The sequence below is a fragment of the Dunckerocampus dactyliophorus genome, chromosome 18 (assembly GCF_027744805.1).
Source record: "Dunckerocampus dactyliophorus isolate RoL2022-P2 chromosome 18, RoL_Ddac_1.1, whole genome shotgun sequence".
Taxonomy (NCBI): Eukaryota; Metazoa; Chordata; class Actinopteri; order Syngnathiformes; family Syngnathidae; genus Dunckerocampus; species Dunckerocampus dactyliophorus.
In genome coordinates this window covers 18,155,685-18,171,351 of record NC_072836.1, presented here as the reverse complement: position 1 = coordinate 18,171,351, position 15,667 = coordinate 18,155,685, and the positions used below count along the sequence as shown (strand labels likewise).

The following is a 15,667-nucleotide window of genomic DNA, read 5'->3' as shown; positions in this document are numbered from 1 at the left end:
CCCTACGTGGTTGTTCCGCATTGCTGTCGCGTCGCTTTAAAGGCTGCCGTCATGGCGTCGGCGCTCGGTCGATTTCGCTGGGTTTCGGCGTTCACAAACGTCCTCGCCTCTCGGCTGACCCCCTCCAAGACCGTGACAGCGTGCCGGACAGCTGTGTGCTCCTCCTCCGGGGCTATTCTGCCCAAACCCAACAAGGTGAGTGCTCATTTGCGGCAGCTGTGAGAAGGTTCACTCCCTGCTGTACCGAAGGTTTTCCCCCAAAGACGACATGACGGCTACGGAGGAACGACTTTTCACTTCATTTCCCGTTTTCCTGACATGAACTAACCGAGTTGTTTCTATGGTGGGGTGTGGGACACCGAGGAGCAGACCTCATTCGGCCTTTTGCGGATTGCGGTGGTAGTGGTGCCCTTCTTGTATGTGGGGACTCAGATCAGCAAAAACTTTGCTGCGCTCCTGGAGGAACACGACATCTTCGTCCCGGAGGACGACGACGACGACGACTGAGGGACCATCAGCCGCCCGTGACAACAGGTATATACTGATGCTGCGTTCAACGACAGCCAGGAAATATCAAAACTGGCTCTCTTCACACTCAAGTCTAACAAAAATATGTGTACATTAGTAATGCCACATGTTTATGTACATACATTTGTTTTCATCATCTTTGCATCCTTTCCTTCACAGATTGTTTTGTCTAGACATCTACTGGGACAAATTTGACCTGGTGAATCCTTTACCAGACTTCCTTTGCCCCCGGATTGTCGCTGATACTGAAAAAATGCAGCATGTATTGTTGTGAATTTGCATGCAGTACTAAAGCTTTTGATAACATGGTCTAAAAAAAAAAAAAAAAAAAAGAAACCGCAAGCAATCCATACACAGGAGGTGCTACCACACTTTGTAAGTGGAATAAACACCTAAGTCACTCACACTGTACACAGATCACATGACGGACATAAAATACAGTAAAAAAATAAATGAAATTGTCATTAAAAAAAATGCAAGATGTCACTGTCAATTTCATATAAGCAGATACCATCAAGGATGGTCACGGCGGTTGAGCGACTTGGACCTGGAATGCGGACAGTGTTGAGTGTCTTTCCTTTTCTTTGCTGCACTGCCATCGGGGGAAGTGTGCTGTGCACTTGGGAGACATGATGGATGGGAGGCGAGGGAGAACGACGACATCCTTCTTTAGTGTAGTTACGCTTTATTGCGTATTCTTCCGCTGAGCACACATCGTTAGTTCTCCAGCGAGTGTCATATTCACGTACCAAACCGCTTAGGTTGAAACAAAGTTTTGGAGTCATATATCGCAGTGCGCCGTAACCACCAGTGTGACCAGATTAACTTCAATTGCAATACTATCTTCCCCAATTCATTTCTGACTCCATTTAGATTTAGAAAAAAACAGCTAACCCCAATAAAGCCAGTTTGATTGTTAATAACAGACGCAAACATCAGTGTGTGAATGTTACATGTGTATTTACAGTCAAAGGGAACATCTGAGGTAGGCGGGGGTTCAGGGTTCATGACCTCGGTAGAATTTAGACAGGAAATCAGCAGCGCGTGGTTCCTCAGACTCATGGAAATAGCGCATAACGTGCGTCTTCTGTTTCCACACTTGGATTGTCTCCTGGAGCTCCATTTTCCCCTGCAGGGCAAAAAATGTGTAAATACCCAATCCCCCAAATGCGTGGTATATATTAAGAGTTACCTTGATGACCAACATGTCGATGAGACGGGGGTCAGTGACATGCTTGTTTTTGTTGAACATCTCCCTCACTTTGTCTCGCCCTTGTTGCACTGTGATATCCAGCTGGAACATTGCCACTGTGGAGGCGCACAAATGAGAAACCATGTCGACACAGCACGAAACGTTTTCAAGCTTGGTTAGGTACTGAACGGGTGCACTCAAAGCATTATAATTCACACTCTTCCTGCTCCATCATTGCAAGCCACACCCCATGTAATACATGCACTCGCATGTTTGTTGTCAGCTAATGATAGCGATTTGGCAAAGTTTAGCTACTTGCATTAGCTATCATTGAATGTTTTGCCTATCATAACCACATAATGACTCCAAATTGCCAGTTGCTTATCGATAGTCAAGCGGTGTCCAAACGTTTTACACTGATACATTTTGCGCATTACAGATACTAAACCCAAACAACCCAATCCAGTATAGATAAATAAGCTATCCAAACAAAACATCAACATCTTAGCTATGTGCTATAGGTCTAATAATCTACATCTAATAATAATTTCACATTTTTAAAATATGTTGGGACCAATATTTTTTTTAAACGAGGTGCAGATTTAAAAAAAAAAAAAAAAAAAAAAAAAAAAAAGGCCCCCGGCGGCACTTTGGACACCCTTGGTTCAAGCGCCTCACACGATTATATTATTACTTAAAATATAAATCTATACTCCATACATGGTGTGCTTTAGCAAACACACTGTTTCATATTGAATTTAAACATTGCAATATTGCAGGACTCGTTTAATAGTTTTAAACGCCGCCCTTTACGTATACGTACATAAAAAACACTGTTGTTTAAATATATTTAAGAAGAGTTGCACAATATAACTACATTTATCTGCTTTAAGAAAGGCTGTGGCATGTTTGGTAACGACAGTATTACTAACTGCTAGCTTGTCAGTAAGCTAAAAAGATACGACCTTGACAGCTGCTGCCTTTAAAACAGACACGGTTGGGCAGATATACCTGTGTTCGGGACTTCTCGGTACCAGGCCCGGTAGAGCTCACGGACCCTCCGTTTAGCTTCGTTAAAATCCCGGCTAAAAATTGGCTTGACAACTTTAGCTGCTCCAGTCGCAGCTCGGGTCGCCGCTGTGGACGCCATGACTGGTGCGGTTACAACGGCGTTTCCGGTGTTTCTTCTTCGAAATGTATATTTTTGTTGACAAACCGAGTGATGCCATCTAGAGGACAGGAGGCACTACGTTGCCCATTTCCGCTGCAAAGCTGTTATTCGCATTTATAGACATTTTCTTCATATATGTTTAGATTAAGTATTGCTTTAAATCACTAATTTTGATAAACGCAAAGTTGAATATGACAGGTGCTTCAGTTAAAACTTTATTGATAGCAAAAAATGTGTATAAATTACATTATACAGGAAAATACAGTATATTAAATATTTTTTTTCCCAAAAGGCAGGTAGCTAAGTCATTTTACCACTTTATCAATAACAAATCGGCTCATTTATGCAACACCTGTCAAATGTTGAGCTCACAGCACAATTATGCCAGCAATAATGAGGGGGAAAAAGTCCTGGTTAAAAACATTCATTCATTTTTAACTGCATATCCTTTTTGGGTACGGGTGAGCTGGAGCCTATCCCAGAAGTGTGGTACATCCTGGACTGGTCGCCAATCACAGGGCACATATGGACAAACAACCATTAATACCTATAGGCAAATTTAGAGTCTCCGGTTACGCTAACATGCATGTTTTTGGACTGTGGGAGGTAACCGGAGTACCCCGAGAAAAACCACGCAAGCAATTAAAACTACAGAGACCTGCTTGAATGTCAGGCAACTGTGCTAACCACCCAGGTTAAAATAATACAACAGAAATGATAAGCCGTCATTTCAAAGCACATTTTTCAAAAAACAAATACCAGATGACATCAGCTCTGTCATTCTGCAGCCTAAAGGCGCTAAAAGACACAAAATCTCGGTTGACTTGTTGTAAAAGCTGTTCAAAAATAACCTAAAATGCCTTAAACTACAACAATAATGTTTGACAAATATTCCAGTTTTTAAAAGAAAAAAAAAGGCACATACTTGCGTGCACTGACGAGAGCCAGAAGCATGAATAAAGGAAGGAAAAGTTCAGTTTATGTATCACATGTTGTCCAGTGTAATGAGGCCAGTTTACAGCTTGTCCATGCTGACGATTGGCACGAGCATTGAAACAAAAGGCACTTTCACGCATACAGTCCCAAAGATACAAGTATGACCATACTTTTTCTGTCTCTCTCTTTCTTCCATTCAGTCACATTAAAGCAGACACACCTGCAAAATAGGCACACATACATTTACACGTGCACAGTTCAATTCCCACCTATCCCAGGGGTTGGTGTTGACTTGTGTGTCTCCCGAGCATCAGTCCTAACCTTTGATGGAGTCAAAATGAACCTCAGAAGCATCAGTAGACTCTCAGTGGTCCAGGCTGTTCCCCAGCCTCTGGCCCTCCTGCAGAGCAGCCATGGCCAGCCTCAAGTGCTCCTTTAGATTCTGGATCTCCCTCTCGCTCCGACCTTTAATCCCGCTCAGCTCCTCATTCACTTCTGCGTATCGCACACTGGCCAGACGCTTCTCCTGGAATAAAGTACGGACGTTTATTTACGGACATTAACTTGCTTGAGAAGGTCTTGTTTAAATGCAGTGAAGCCGCTTTATATTGACACCCTCACTCGCACATGTGGAACGCACATACGTAACTGTACGCAGACACTAATATACATTAAAAACAATATTTTATATTCATTCATAATCTGCAAGGCCTGCTGGGAAGCCCAGGAGCACACTTCCACAACAGAAGGTTACCCAGCATGCCTTGCGGGTTACACATTAGTATGAAAGAGTATTGTTTTGCATGTGTATTAGTGTGCAGGTGTTTATTTGGACGCCTGTATAGTCCGTGTGGTGCAAGTAGGCTACATTGTATGCCCCACATGTGTTACTTGTTTTTTTTTTTTAATGCATGGTGCGCGAGGGAGGCATTTGTTTTGATGACCTCCAGTACCGTGTTAAGGAACTGCAGTTCATTCCGTAGACAGCTGATCTCCTTGTACAAGTACTCAATCTCGTTTTCTTTCACCCTGACAAGTACCTGGAAGACAAACAAGTGTGGTTTTCATTTCCTGCCTGAAAGTCGTGACACACATATTTGGAGAAGTGATGTTTGAAGCCGGGGGTGGGGGTGGGAGGGATATTGCAGAGGCAACTGAGGGTGAGAATGAGGTGTTTTGTCTAACTTGCGCTGAACAGCAGCTTTCTTGCACCTTGAAGTCATCAACAATCATTAATAACTGATTGTGCCAAATTCAACAATATTAAACAATACATAACATTATGATGTCACGGTATGCGTCATTACCTCATTTAAAAACAGCAGAACATGTTTCCACGTAGTCGTATATTTCCCCACAATAAAAAGGAAAGTATGACTGCTATTGTTTCCACAGACTTTTTTGATGCATTTTTAAACCATGTAGCTACATTTGGGTGATAGGTGGGCGAGTCCAACACACCAGGTGGCACAACACATTCATTTGCCTTTTTCCATCACATAATGGGTGGTAATTGAGGTAGGACAGCGCCAATGTAGAAGATACCACTGGTATGGAGAACTACCTTTTGCATAGCAGGGAATTTGCAGAAACATGAAGCTCCTTACCTCTAATTCACAGGATGTCACATCTCTGTTGTCCTTCGAACCCAGATCTGTGTTGCTATATCGTATACGACAGATCTCCTCTGCCAAACGCTCCTTTAAGTTCTGAATGGAATATTTCTTGTAAATGAATTACATTTGCATGAGGCAAATACAACGCAAACATTTATAGATAAGACTTTGCTTTCATTAAGGAATGACTCTCACATGGCCAATATATCGCTTGGGTTCTTGCGGTAAAACTCACTTGGTTCTCTTTCCTCAGTTGCTCCAGCTCTGTCTCCTTTTGACCGCGTTCCTGCTCTCTTTCAGCATTGCTCTGTTCAGCCCGGTTTAGCTCCAGACACTTCTGAGAATAGCGCTCTGATAGTCCTGCCAGCTCTCTCTGCAAGGCCTGACTCTCTGACCTGCAGAGACCAAGCGCATAACACTGTGCTTACCATGTTGGGGTTTTGTTTTTTTTTTTTTTGCAAACTAAACTTCAGAATCAGTACAAGAGACCCAACAGAAAGATTGGGAAATGATGCTTGATATGAAGATTCCGAAGCAACCACAGCCAAATTCTTTGGTGGTAACTGTGGTCATCCCTTGTGCTTAAACAAGGCACTGAAATGACTGCGCAAAGTCACACAGAATCAATTCATGGTACAGTTATTTCAAAGTAAAACGTGAATAACACAAATAGAGTTGGAACCTGAGTTAGTGTCAATCTGTTCCAGATGGTCCGAAATCAATTTTTCCAATTAGAAATAATGTAAATCCAATGAAGCCGTTCCACAAAGGCAAAACGCAAAACACATTTGTATAGTTTTACAATTGATTTTACATGCAGAAACCAATTTGAAATGCTTATAAATGATGAATGAAAGGAATAAATGAACATTTAAGGTTACTTTTACCTTTACAGTAGACGTGATTGTAGACAAAGACGCAATGTAGCAGCGAGAGCAGAGTAATTATAGTTTTACAGGCAGAAAACAATGTGAAAAAATAAAAAATGACAAATGGATGAATCTTCTTGTTGATGTGGACTTCCTGTGCAGACTAGACTAGTTCCTTAAGTGCAAATTTTAGCAGAACTTTTTGACAAAAAAACGATTCATACAAAAACTGTCACACCGACAAACGTATCTTACTGTTGCTGGTCTCGTAAAGTCTGTGGGTCGAGGACTCCGCTGCTAAGTCTTTTGACCTTTTCCGCCTCGCTCTCCAGCTCCTGTTTGTGTTTCTTCTTCAGTGCCTCCATCACTAAAACATAAAAACACAACTGGGATACAACAGCCGTATGATATTCTTGGAATGAAGTGGCACCTTCTTGTATTGCTGCTTGTGAAGGCAACCACAAATAGGTTGCTTTTTTCTATGACCTTATTACCACCGTACATTTCATTTCTTAATACCGAGTCACGTTTTTACACTAACACACACTTCTAGCAATCGATCAAGCTTACCCCGTGCGGTATCCTCAATTTCCTCCCGCAACAGCATTTTCTTCTCTATTTCCAACTCTGCCATCTGGCGGTCGTGCTGCCTCTGCTGCTCCTCCATGGCGTGCCGATGAGCGCGGTCCATAGCGGCTAGGCTGCGGCTGCAGGGGCCGTCGGGGCCGCAGCCGCCCCGCATCCCTTTCCCCCCTCCCCCTCCTCCCCCCTGTTGCAGTTGCTCAAGCTGCTGCCTCAGTGACGCCACCTGAGGAGAGACAAGAGTGGGAGGTAAAGCCGGCTGTAAGCCGCGCAGAAGCAGATCTATTCAATAACTACTGTATATCTATAGTTACTAAAAGCAATCCAAAGAAGCACTTCAGAACCCACAACAAACAGGAGATGTAGCAGTCTTCCACAAGTCTATTCATTATGTTTCCTCATTGCCAGATCGAGAATTGAAGAACTTTAGGGAAAATTGCGAAAGCAAAAGCATGCCTGCAGGAAATTGACTATTTGTAGTGTTAAAAAGCAGAAAGAGAAAACTTCATCAAAAAGAGATGAAGGGTTAATTTGCATCTTCACTTTGTTTGCAAATTAGAAAATCAACTCCACGCACTACCTCCCTCTGCAGCGCCTCATTGGCTGACTGGCTGGAAGGCCGTGACACCACTGTCGGGTTCTCCTTCAAAGGCATGCGTTCAAACTCTGCCCACTTTTTCTCTATCTCGTCCTCCATGCGTAGCCTCTGAGTCCCTCCTCCGCTGGTGCCCTTCCGAGACAGCACGGCCTCCCACTGGCTACTCGTGGCGTCCCGAGTCCTTTCCTCCTGCCGTTGACTCTGCTCCCTGCGCTGCCTCTCCCCTGTCTCTCTCTGATTGGCTGACAGAAGGCTGGAGGAGGAAGGAACGGGCGACAGCTCAACATAGTCAAACCGGCGCTGGTTAGGAGGAGCTTCTGACGGAACATCAGCGTGATGCGATGGCAGGCGGCGGGAAGTCAGCTGAATGTGCGTGTGGGAGTTTTCTTTGTCACTACCGCTATCAGGCAGCCTGAAGATTATTTGAGAGGAAAAATATTTTCAATTCAAAGTAACAATTTGTGGTTTTATAGCACTTGTAAGAGAAAAGCAGAGCCTTGTCATGAATGCAAACTAACAGGTGGTGGCAGCTCATGACAGAGCACTCAAAAAGTATTCACAGCGCTTCACCATTTCCACATTTTGTTACGTTTCCCTCAATATTCTGCACACACCACTGCATAATAACATGAAAAACATTTTAAATGTTTGCATTTTTTTTTAAACCTAAGAAATCACATGTACATAAGTATTCACAGCCTTTGCTTAATACTTTGCTTACGCACCTTTGGCAGCAAATACAGCCTCAAGTCTTTTTAAAAATGATGCCACAACCTTGGCACACGTCCCATTTGCAGCACCTCTCATGTGGAAATGCACTATGAATACTTTCTAAATGCACCGTATATAAGCATAAAATACAGCAACAGGCCACTTCTCTCGCTGCACAAGCCCAAGTCACAACTTTAGCAAGAAATGTTCTCATGAACAATGCTGCCAATTGCATAACAAGGACCACGAACAGTACAAAGCACGCTATTTGGAACTTAATCAGATCTAAGAAGAATTTTGTATCATGGGTCACAACTGACTGGACCCCATGTTGATGTCACATGACCTGGTAAAAGCTACAGATTCCCTATTCTATTCCCTAGTGTTTGTTAATAAATATGGTAATAAGGCAATTACTGTGTGAGGTCTGGGGTGCTACTCGGCCGGATGCACTTCTTTAAAACTTCAATCCAGTTCCTCCTGATTCCTGCTGTCATGGCAGAGAGCGTAAACGAGGAATCCCTCGTCTGGAGAAGTAAGAGAAAACAAATAGAAATATTTAATTATACGGCTACAGGAAATGCAGTACGATGATGTAAAACGATGACAAAAATACTCGCCTGTATCTGAAACCCATAGTTCTTCTCCACATCAAACTCGGACACCTTCACGCAGGATTTTAAATCAATTTCGCCATCCAGATCATCTTTCTGTCCAGAACATCCAAGCATCTTTTTTATTAATATTCCACTTTGTTTTCTTGGGAATCGTTTTTCAAAAAACGTAACACGCTATCACAAAAACAAAACATACCTCTTCTGCACTGGAGTCTCTGTAGTACTTCAGTCCTGCATCAGTCAAAACAAACCAGTGCTTCTTCCACTGAATTTGTGATGAAGATATTAATTGTCAAACAATGCAATGTCGGATTTCTTAAAACAGACACACAAATACAAAAAACCACAAAAAAATAGGGCTGCAACTAAATCATTATCGATTCATCTGTTTTAATTAATCGAGTAATGGTTTTGCCTAAAACACAAAGATAATAGGTGTGCTTTCATGGATGACTACGGAGATAATATAAATATCCACATGTGAGAGACTGAAATCAGGATATTTATATTTTTAAATAAAAAAAACCAAACAAATGCCAAAGTAGTTCTTAATTGGATAATGGATTAATCATCGATTAATTATCGCAGCTCTAAAACAACCCATTTAAAAAATATTACACGTGACATGTAGTTTTCTCCGGGTACTCCGGCTTCCTCCCACATTCCAAAAACATGCAGGTGAGGTTAATTGGCGACTCTAAATTGTCCATAGGTATGAATGTGAGTGTGAATGGTTGTTTGTCTATATGTGCCCTGCGAATGGCTGGCGACCAGTCCAGAGTGTACCCCGCCTGTCGCCCGAAGTCAGCTGGGATAGGCTCCAGCATGCCCCCGCGACCCTAATGAGGAAGAAGCGGTATAGAAAATGGATGGATGGATGGATGTGTTCCAAAAAAAAAAAAAAAACCTAACAAGGGAGTCACAATTTAAAGTAGAGGTCCGCTCAAAAGTTGCTTGTTTTTTTTGCAGTGTTCAATCACTGCCGCATCATACCAGAAACATGTAAAAAGACAATAACAATAACAATGTCACGTTCAGTAAAGTAGTGGCAAATAAAACCTTGCACTGCACGAAATAACGTCAGTGATAACATTCATGATGATTGGACACCACATGATTTTAGGTATGAATACACAATTCACTTAAAGTAATTTGACCCAGGACTATTTAGCCTGGCTTCTTGCTTTGCAGCTGGTGTGTATTAGAAGTGACACAGAAGGTGTTCAAGGCGCTTCCCAAGCTAATTGATGAACATGATGGCAGTGGCAGTGGACACAAAAAGTAAGTACTGTTATTGGATTTCCAAAGTTCCTGTACCTCGTCAATGTTATCTGTGTAGCAGAACATGTGTGCGTATTTTGCAAATAGCACATCAGTAATCACTTCTACTGCAAATCATTTTCCAGGATGCGATTACAGTAAATATAATTTCCCCCCTCTCTGCAATCAGGAAAAGACCAAATGTTATCCAAGATTCATTTTATCATCACTATAATGCGATAATGCAACAATTACAACCATGAAATTTCCATTTCACCTCAGAACCATTTCAAAACATACATAAAATAGAACATCCTGGTTAAGATCTCCCAGGTTCTGAGAATGTTACACAATAGAGAGGCTTCAAGGCCACTTGTGTCATGTTTACAGATATCAACGTAGCACTGCACTGTGTTAGGTTCCTCTTTTTTTAGTGAATTCACTTTCTGTGGTACTTTACCTCTCCACTTTCATCTAGTTTTGACATCCATCCCTTCTTGAAGTTCAGGAGGTCAGGCTGTGGGGCAGAGAGAAGATCACAATCTTAATGTCAAGGATCTTCACCAGAAAAGACAAATACAGAGAAAGGAGGAGAGCAAAGATGCTTTTTTCCTCTTTGTATTTTTTAATTGCTAATGTAGGGGGAATGTGTCCTCTCATCAAGGTAATCAATATTCAGTTCAGATAATATAAATGAAGTATTGTAGTGAAGCACTGCAAGAAATTCTGTTCTTTGTGGATAAATAAACAAATCAGAAGGAAAACGCCGTACTATTTTGCCACTGGGTTTCAAAACGCATTCATATATCAGAGTTGAAATGTGAATACAGTTTTGGTACCATTCATTTTCAATTTATTATTCAGCTAGCTACAAGTGCCAGTCTTACCCACAGTGGAGACTACCAAATGTATGTGGGTGATGATTCTGATTCTGTATGCTTGCTAACAGCGAGCTTAACTCATAACTGACGCACACAAAACAAGCTCGGCTCAGCGGCTTCTACAGTAAACAAAAAACCACGAAAGACATGAAAGTAAGGGTTGTAAGAATACAGAAATACCGAAAATCGCAGTTGGCGGAGAAAGAAAACAACATTTTCTGTCAGTTTGAATGTTCAAAGCGCGAGTAGCATGAAGCTACCAACTTGAAGTGTCGCACACGTACAGGACGGTTCGATACAAGTCATATCGCAATGTAAAAAACAAACATGAATACTGAAAAGAACATTCCGAGAGGATTTAATTGATGTGAACGCGACACACACACACACACAAAAGCAACTTTGTATCTTTTTGACAGAGGAAGAAAGCAAAGCTTTGAGAACTACTTACCGTCATGATAACAGGATCCGGTTAGGTTTAAAGAAAAAAAAGGAAGGCAAAAAGTACTGTTACCTCATGAAAAATACCACGTCTCTCTCTGCCGAGACTCCCTATTCAATTTCGCTCCAAGTTATCCGTCAATACCACTTTCTTGTACAACACTGACGTTAGGCGACATTAGATAAAACCGCGCCATTCACACTCCCATCAGGGGAAGCGTCAACATTCGCAACAGGAAGTGAATTGTCTCCACTAAAGACTGATGTTTTCTACGTAAATGGTGTCTAAGTATGGGGCAACACATCTATCTTGTCTTGTGCTCCACTTCCTGGGCGGCTCCGGTCTGATCTTTAAACAAAACACATCTTGGGCTCGCGCGCTGCTGCTGTCTGCTTGAGGTGGGCGGGCCGATTCAAATATCGATACCAAGGCGGTATCGGATCGATGCTAGTGCGGTGAATCTATATTTTTCAGTCTTCTACGTCTATTTTCACAAAAAATCTGTTTTCGTTGTGTTGTTCAAATATGTTGTTTAAATATCTATACATGGTTTACAAACTAACTCTCTCTCTACTACTGTTTAATCATTCACAAAAAGTGCCGATACAGTCTTGTGTTATTTTAATTAAACACATGATCCATACATTTTAGTCAGAAATCACAAAATCATTCAAAGATCCTGAAAAAATATCCAAGCAAAAAGCATAGGTCTCGGCGACACTAACTCTGTATTGACTTTGTATCGGATCGATAGCAACATTTGTAGTATCGCCCACCTCTACTGTCTCGCGCCACCCACATCCGGGTCACTCAGCTTAGTAACTGTTGGTTTCACTTGGTGCAGCCCAGGAATTTCAACACATGCCCAAGCACACCACAAGTGGCAAAGCTCAGTCTTAACAAATGCCTGCCGGGAAAGCGTCTTACAAAAAACACAGCTCTGGCAGCAGGTTCAGGTGCAGTACCCATAAAAGTTGTATAATCACACTGAACACTATGCAAACTGTCATCAGGTCTGGTAAATGTATTACAGAAAGATAATGTTTATTACTGTACACAAGTACACTTTCTTGTTCTGAAGCACGCATACAACGGCGTCATTATGTGATACTAAATTTTATTAGCAAACCCCCCCCCCCGGATTCAATTTATTAACTTGAAAAGCTGACATCCATCATGAACAACACCTCTCACCCGCTACATGACACTGTTGTTTCCCTGAGCAGCTCCTTCAGCACCAGACTGTTACACCCACGGTGTAAGAAGGAGAGGTTCCGCAGGTCCTTCATACCGACCGCTGTCAGGCTCTACAACACCTGCACCACCTGAACCATGTTGTAGACATTATGCTTTCTTTACACTGTTCTCTTTACTTGTCTTGCTGCTGTAACAAGTAAATTTCCCCGCTGTGGGATAAATAAAGTACATACAATACAAAAGTAGCTGCACTTGAAAGGAGGACGAGTTGTTTGTACATAGACACGTGTCATAAAAGCAAACCAGCTGTACCTGCATTGGTGCTGATTTGTGATGGCTATCTTTCCAAAAACCGCCCTCATCCGCAGTGGGACTGCAAGACCTCTGAAACACAGCAAACTTTATCTTTTATATGTTGAATTTACGGTGATATAACAAGTTATTAGCAGGGCTTTTACATTAAATGGATGGAGAAAAAAAGCCTATGGGCAGGAAGCCGCAGTACTCGGAGAAAGCCTTCACAAGCGTAAGGAGAACTTGCAAACTCCACACTTGCTAACCACTAGGCTCCTGTGGCGCTCACAGTTAGATCAATAGCTAACATTAATCCCTGCATACCTGCAATGAGGTAGAGGAGTGAGCCCGTGACAGATACCCACTGCCGCCATAGTACCGTTCCTTGTCAGTTTCTCCATTGTCCTCCCAGGCTCTAAAGGGATGCTTGCTCAGGGAGTGGCTAGAGATAGATATAGTCCATTTAATTGTTCAGAAGAAGCAAATGTAAACACTATCCTACAGCACATTCTCCATCACGGTGGTACTTTTGCCATATCAAGTACCTGGCTGGTTTGAAGAGTTCCTGTCTGCGGGAATGCTGGTGATTGTGAGGCCTCTCCATGTTGCTATGGTCCTCCCTCTGATGGATCATTTTTACCTTAGGCAGGTCAGCAATCGTGGCATATTCTTCCTTGTTTCTACCTGTGGACCCTACCGACAGCTGGCCTGACTCGGAGGAATCCATGGAGCTCTGTGAGAAAGTATGACTTTGCATTTTGATCTGACGTGTAGGTGAAGGGCTTCCAGCACGATGCCAATGTCCTCTGTCATTGGGGAATCGCTTTTCAAGGCTGTGTCTTCTGATCCGGGATCTAGCATTACCAGGGCTCCTAGGAGGTTGTAAGGTGTTGCCGGTTGCGTTCTGCATGGCAGGAGAAGCAGCGCGGGATAAGGATGAGCTACGCAGGGAATGTGCTGATTGGCGCCATGAGCGTGGCGAGTGATTGGGGTCAGATTTTGAGTCAAAGTAATTGTTTTTCCTGTGCAATGAACGACTGGCGTCTCCATTGGTGGCATTTCTGAGGACGGAGTATCCTGGAGGGTCACTCGTGGCATTTCTAGATGGGGAGGCGTTGCGGCTGTTGTGGTTCTTTCTCTTCGGAGAGCTGCTAGGTTCACTTTTACCAAATGAGGTTTGGCGAGGAGCGCTGTAGCGTTGCTTGGTCGATAAGGAGTTATGGCTGTCACGAGTGCTTGCTTCGAAGCTGCGCAGTATAGACTGAGTGGGAGCTTCATAACTTCTCCCTGAAGGAGAAGCATTTCGACTTTGACGATCATTAAATGAAGCACTGCTATCGGTTTTTCTCAGTGGATACTGACCAGCACTTTTCAAGAACCTTCTTTCAGGATCTTCTTGACTGCGACCAGCTGTACTACTCTTGTGAAGTTTCGGTTGGTTTGATGGGTCATAACCCCGTCTGGTTGGAGAACTGGTAGTGTTTTCGTCATCTTGACCATTAAGTGCATTTCCTGCTGTGAGGTTTCGCAGGAGAGCCTGACTCTCAATGTCATAACCTTCTCTTATTGGGGACCCGCAGCGTCCATGATGACTTCGTCCATCCAGTGATGACACCGATTCTGATTTCCGAAGGACAGATTGGCTAAATGGACTATAGGCTCTTCTTGGCGGCGAAGACCCACGAGCATCATAGCGACTCTCAGGTCTCCGAGATGGGGAGCTTGCACGACTGTTGAGTCTGTGTAAGGAACTGCTGCGGAGTGACGTTCTTCCAGGAGAAGAGCTTCTGCTTTCGCGATCCCGACCACTGACCGAACCATTGACCTCTGTTTTCCGTAAGGCACTCCTAAAATCAGACACCGTTCTGGATTGGGATTTGATTGAACCAGCAAATGCTTGAAAGTTTCTGGGCAAAGTCCCAGATTGTATACGTTGCCCACGTGCTCCTTGCAAGGAGCCTTGTGGTCTTGAATCTATACCCTTGGACCACCCTGCGCCATCAAGGGTATGGCCTCTGAGGGCGGAAGAAAACTCACCACCCCTCAATAGAGAGTTTCCACGAGCGGGAGAAGAGGAGCGAGACTGTAGAGCTGAGCTTTGCCTTGAAGAACCGAAGCGCCCGGGTTGTTGATAGGAAGAGTTGTAGCTCGGGTTTCCTCTGTCATAAGAACTGATAAAACCTTTTCGGCCAGTCGAGGCAAGCGACTCGGCTATCTTGAAAGGAGTCGGGCTCGGTGAACGAGGGCCGACCTGTGCTTCCACCTCAACAGCGATGTCATAGGCGTCAGGAGGCGGCACATCCACGGGCACATCTTTATCCAGAACCTCCGGCACCTGCCTCTCAGAGGCCACGCCAAGATTAGGATTTCTGAAGGGGATGGTATCTTTGGGCTCGATGGTTTTGCTACTGAAGACTGGATGTCCTCTCTCAAAATGGCGGAATGGTTCGGGTGGGTTGTTATCACGGAGCGAATGGGTGCCAGCTGCCCTCCCCAAGGAGAAGTAGCCACTTTCACGCTTGTCTTTGTCTTCTTTTAAGCCTGGAAGAAAAGAGGAGTCAAACAATGTGACCAAAATAGAATCGATGAGTAGCACTAAGACAAAATACTCAGCACAAAGGTTTCCAGACACGACCTAAGCTACTGTATATTATGTTACTGATGACTGCTTGAGGACACCTCAGGTGCTAGCATCACAAGTATTGCCAGGTAAAGAACACCTTTGGCTGTAACCGGATACGCTGTAGAATGGCAAAGTGCAGTAAGTCATAGG

The 15,667-nt window shown here is 43.4% G+C and overlaps 3 protein-coding genes across 6 annotated transcripts; 1 reads left to right on the top strand and 2 right to left on the bottom strand.

Moving 5' to 3' along the window:
• Positions 1-1,000, top strand: LOC129171771 (essential MCU regulator, mitochondrial-like). The gene is made up of 2 exons (XM_054760754.1): positions 1-195; positions 364-1,000. Exons 1-2 carry the CDS (start codon positions 52-54, stop codon positions 505-507), a joined length of 288 nt encoding a protein of 95 aa, XP_054616729.1. The 5' UTR covers positions 1-51; the 3' UTR covers positions 508-1,000.
• Positions 815-2,970, bottom strand: ndufa6 (NADH:ubiquinone oxidoreductase subunit A6). Its single transcript, XM_054760753.1, has 3 exons — positions 2,732-2,970; positions 1,721-1,836; positions 815-1,657 (listed from the first exon to the last, which is right to left on the bottom strand). The coding sequence occupies exons 1-3, from the start codon at positions 2,868-2,870 to the stop codon at positions 1,526-1,528; spliced, it is 387 nt and encodes a 128-aa protein (XP_054616728.1). The 5' UTR covers positions 2,871-2,970; the 3' UTR covers positions 815-1,525.
• Positions 2,971-3,104: 134 nt separating this feature from the next.
• triobpb (TRIO and F-actin binding protein b) lies at positions 3,105-11,775 on the bottom strand. Of its 4 annotated transcripts, XM_054760746.1 has the most exons (13): positions 11,413-11,773; positions 10,541-10,597; positions 9,017-9,085; positions 8,824-8,913; positions 8,621-8,730; positions 7,475-7,904; positions 6,883-7,120; positions 6,568-6,679; positions 5,679-5,838; positions 5,435-5,536; positions 4,781-4,867; positions 4,149-4,353; positions 3,105-4,047 (listed from the first exon to the last, which is right to left on the bottom strand). In XM_054760746.1, the coding sequence occupies exons 1-12, from the start codon at positions 11,416-11,418 to the stop codon at positions 4,192-4,194; spliced, it is 1,623 nt and encodes a 540-aa protein (XP_054616721.1). In that variant the 5' UTR covers positions 11,419-11,773; the 3' UTR covers positions 3,105-4,047; positions 4,149-4,191. The 4 variants fall into 4 exon arrangements, with proteins under 4 accessions (XP_054616721.1, XP_054616723.1, XP_054616720.1 ...); XM_054760748.1 differs by having other exon boundaries at positions 3,105-4,353; positions 7,475-7,745; XM_054760745.1 differs by having other exon boundaries at positions 3,105-4,353; positions 11,413-11,772.
• Between the last annotated feature and the right edge of the window lie 3,892 nt (positions 11,776-15,667).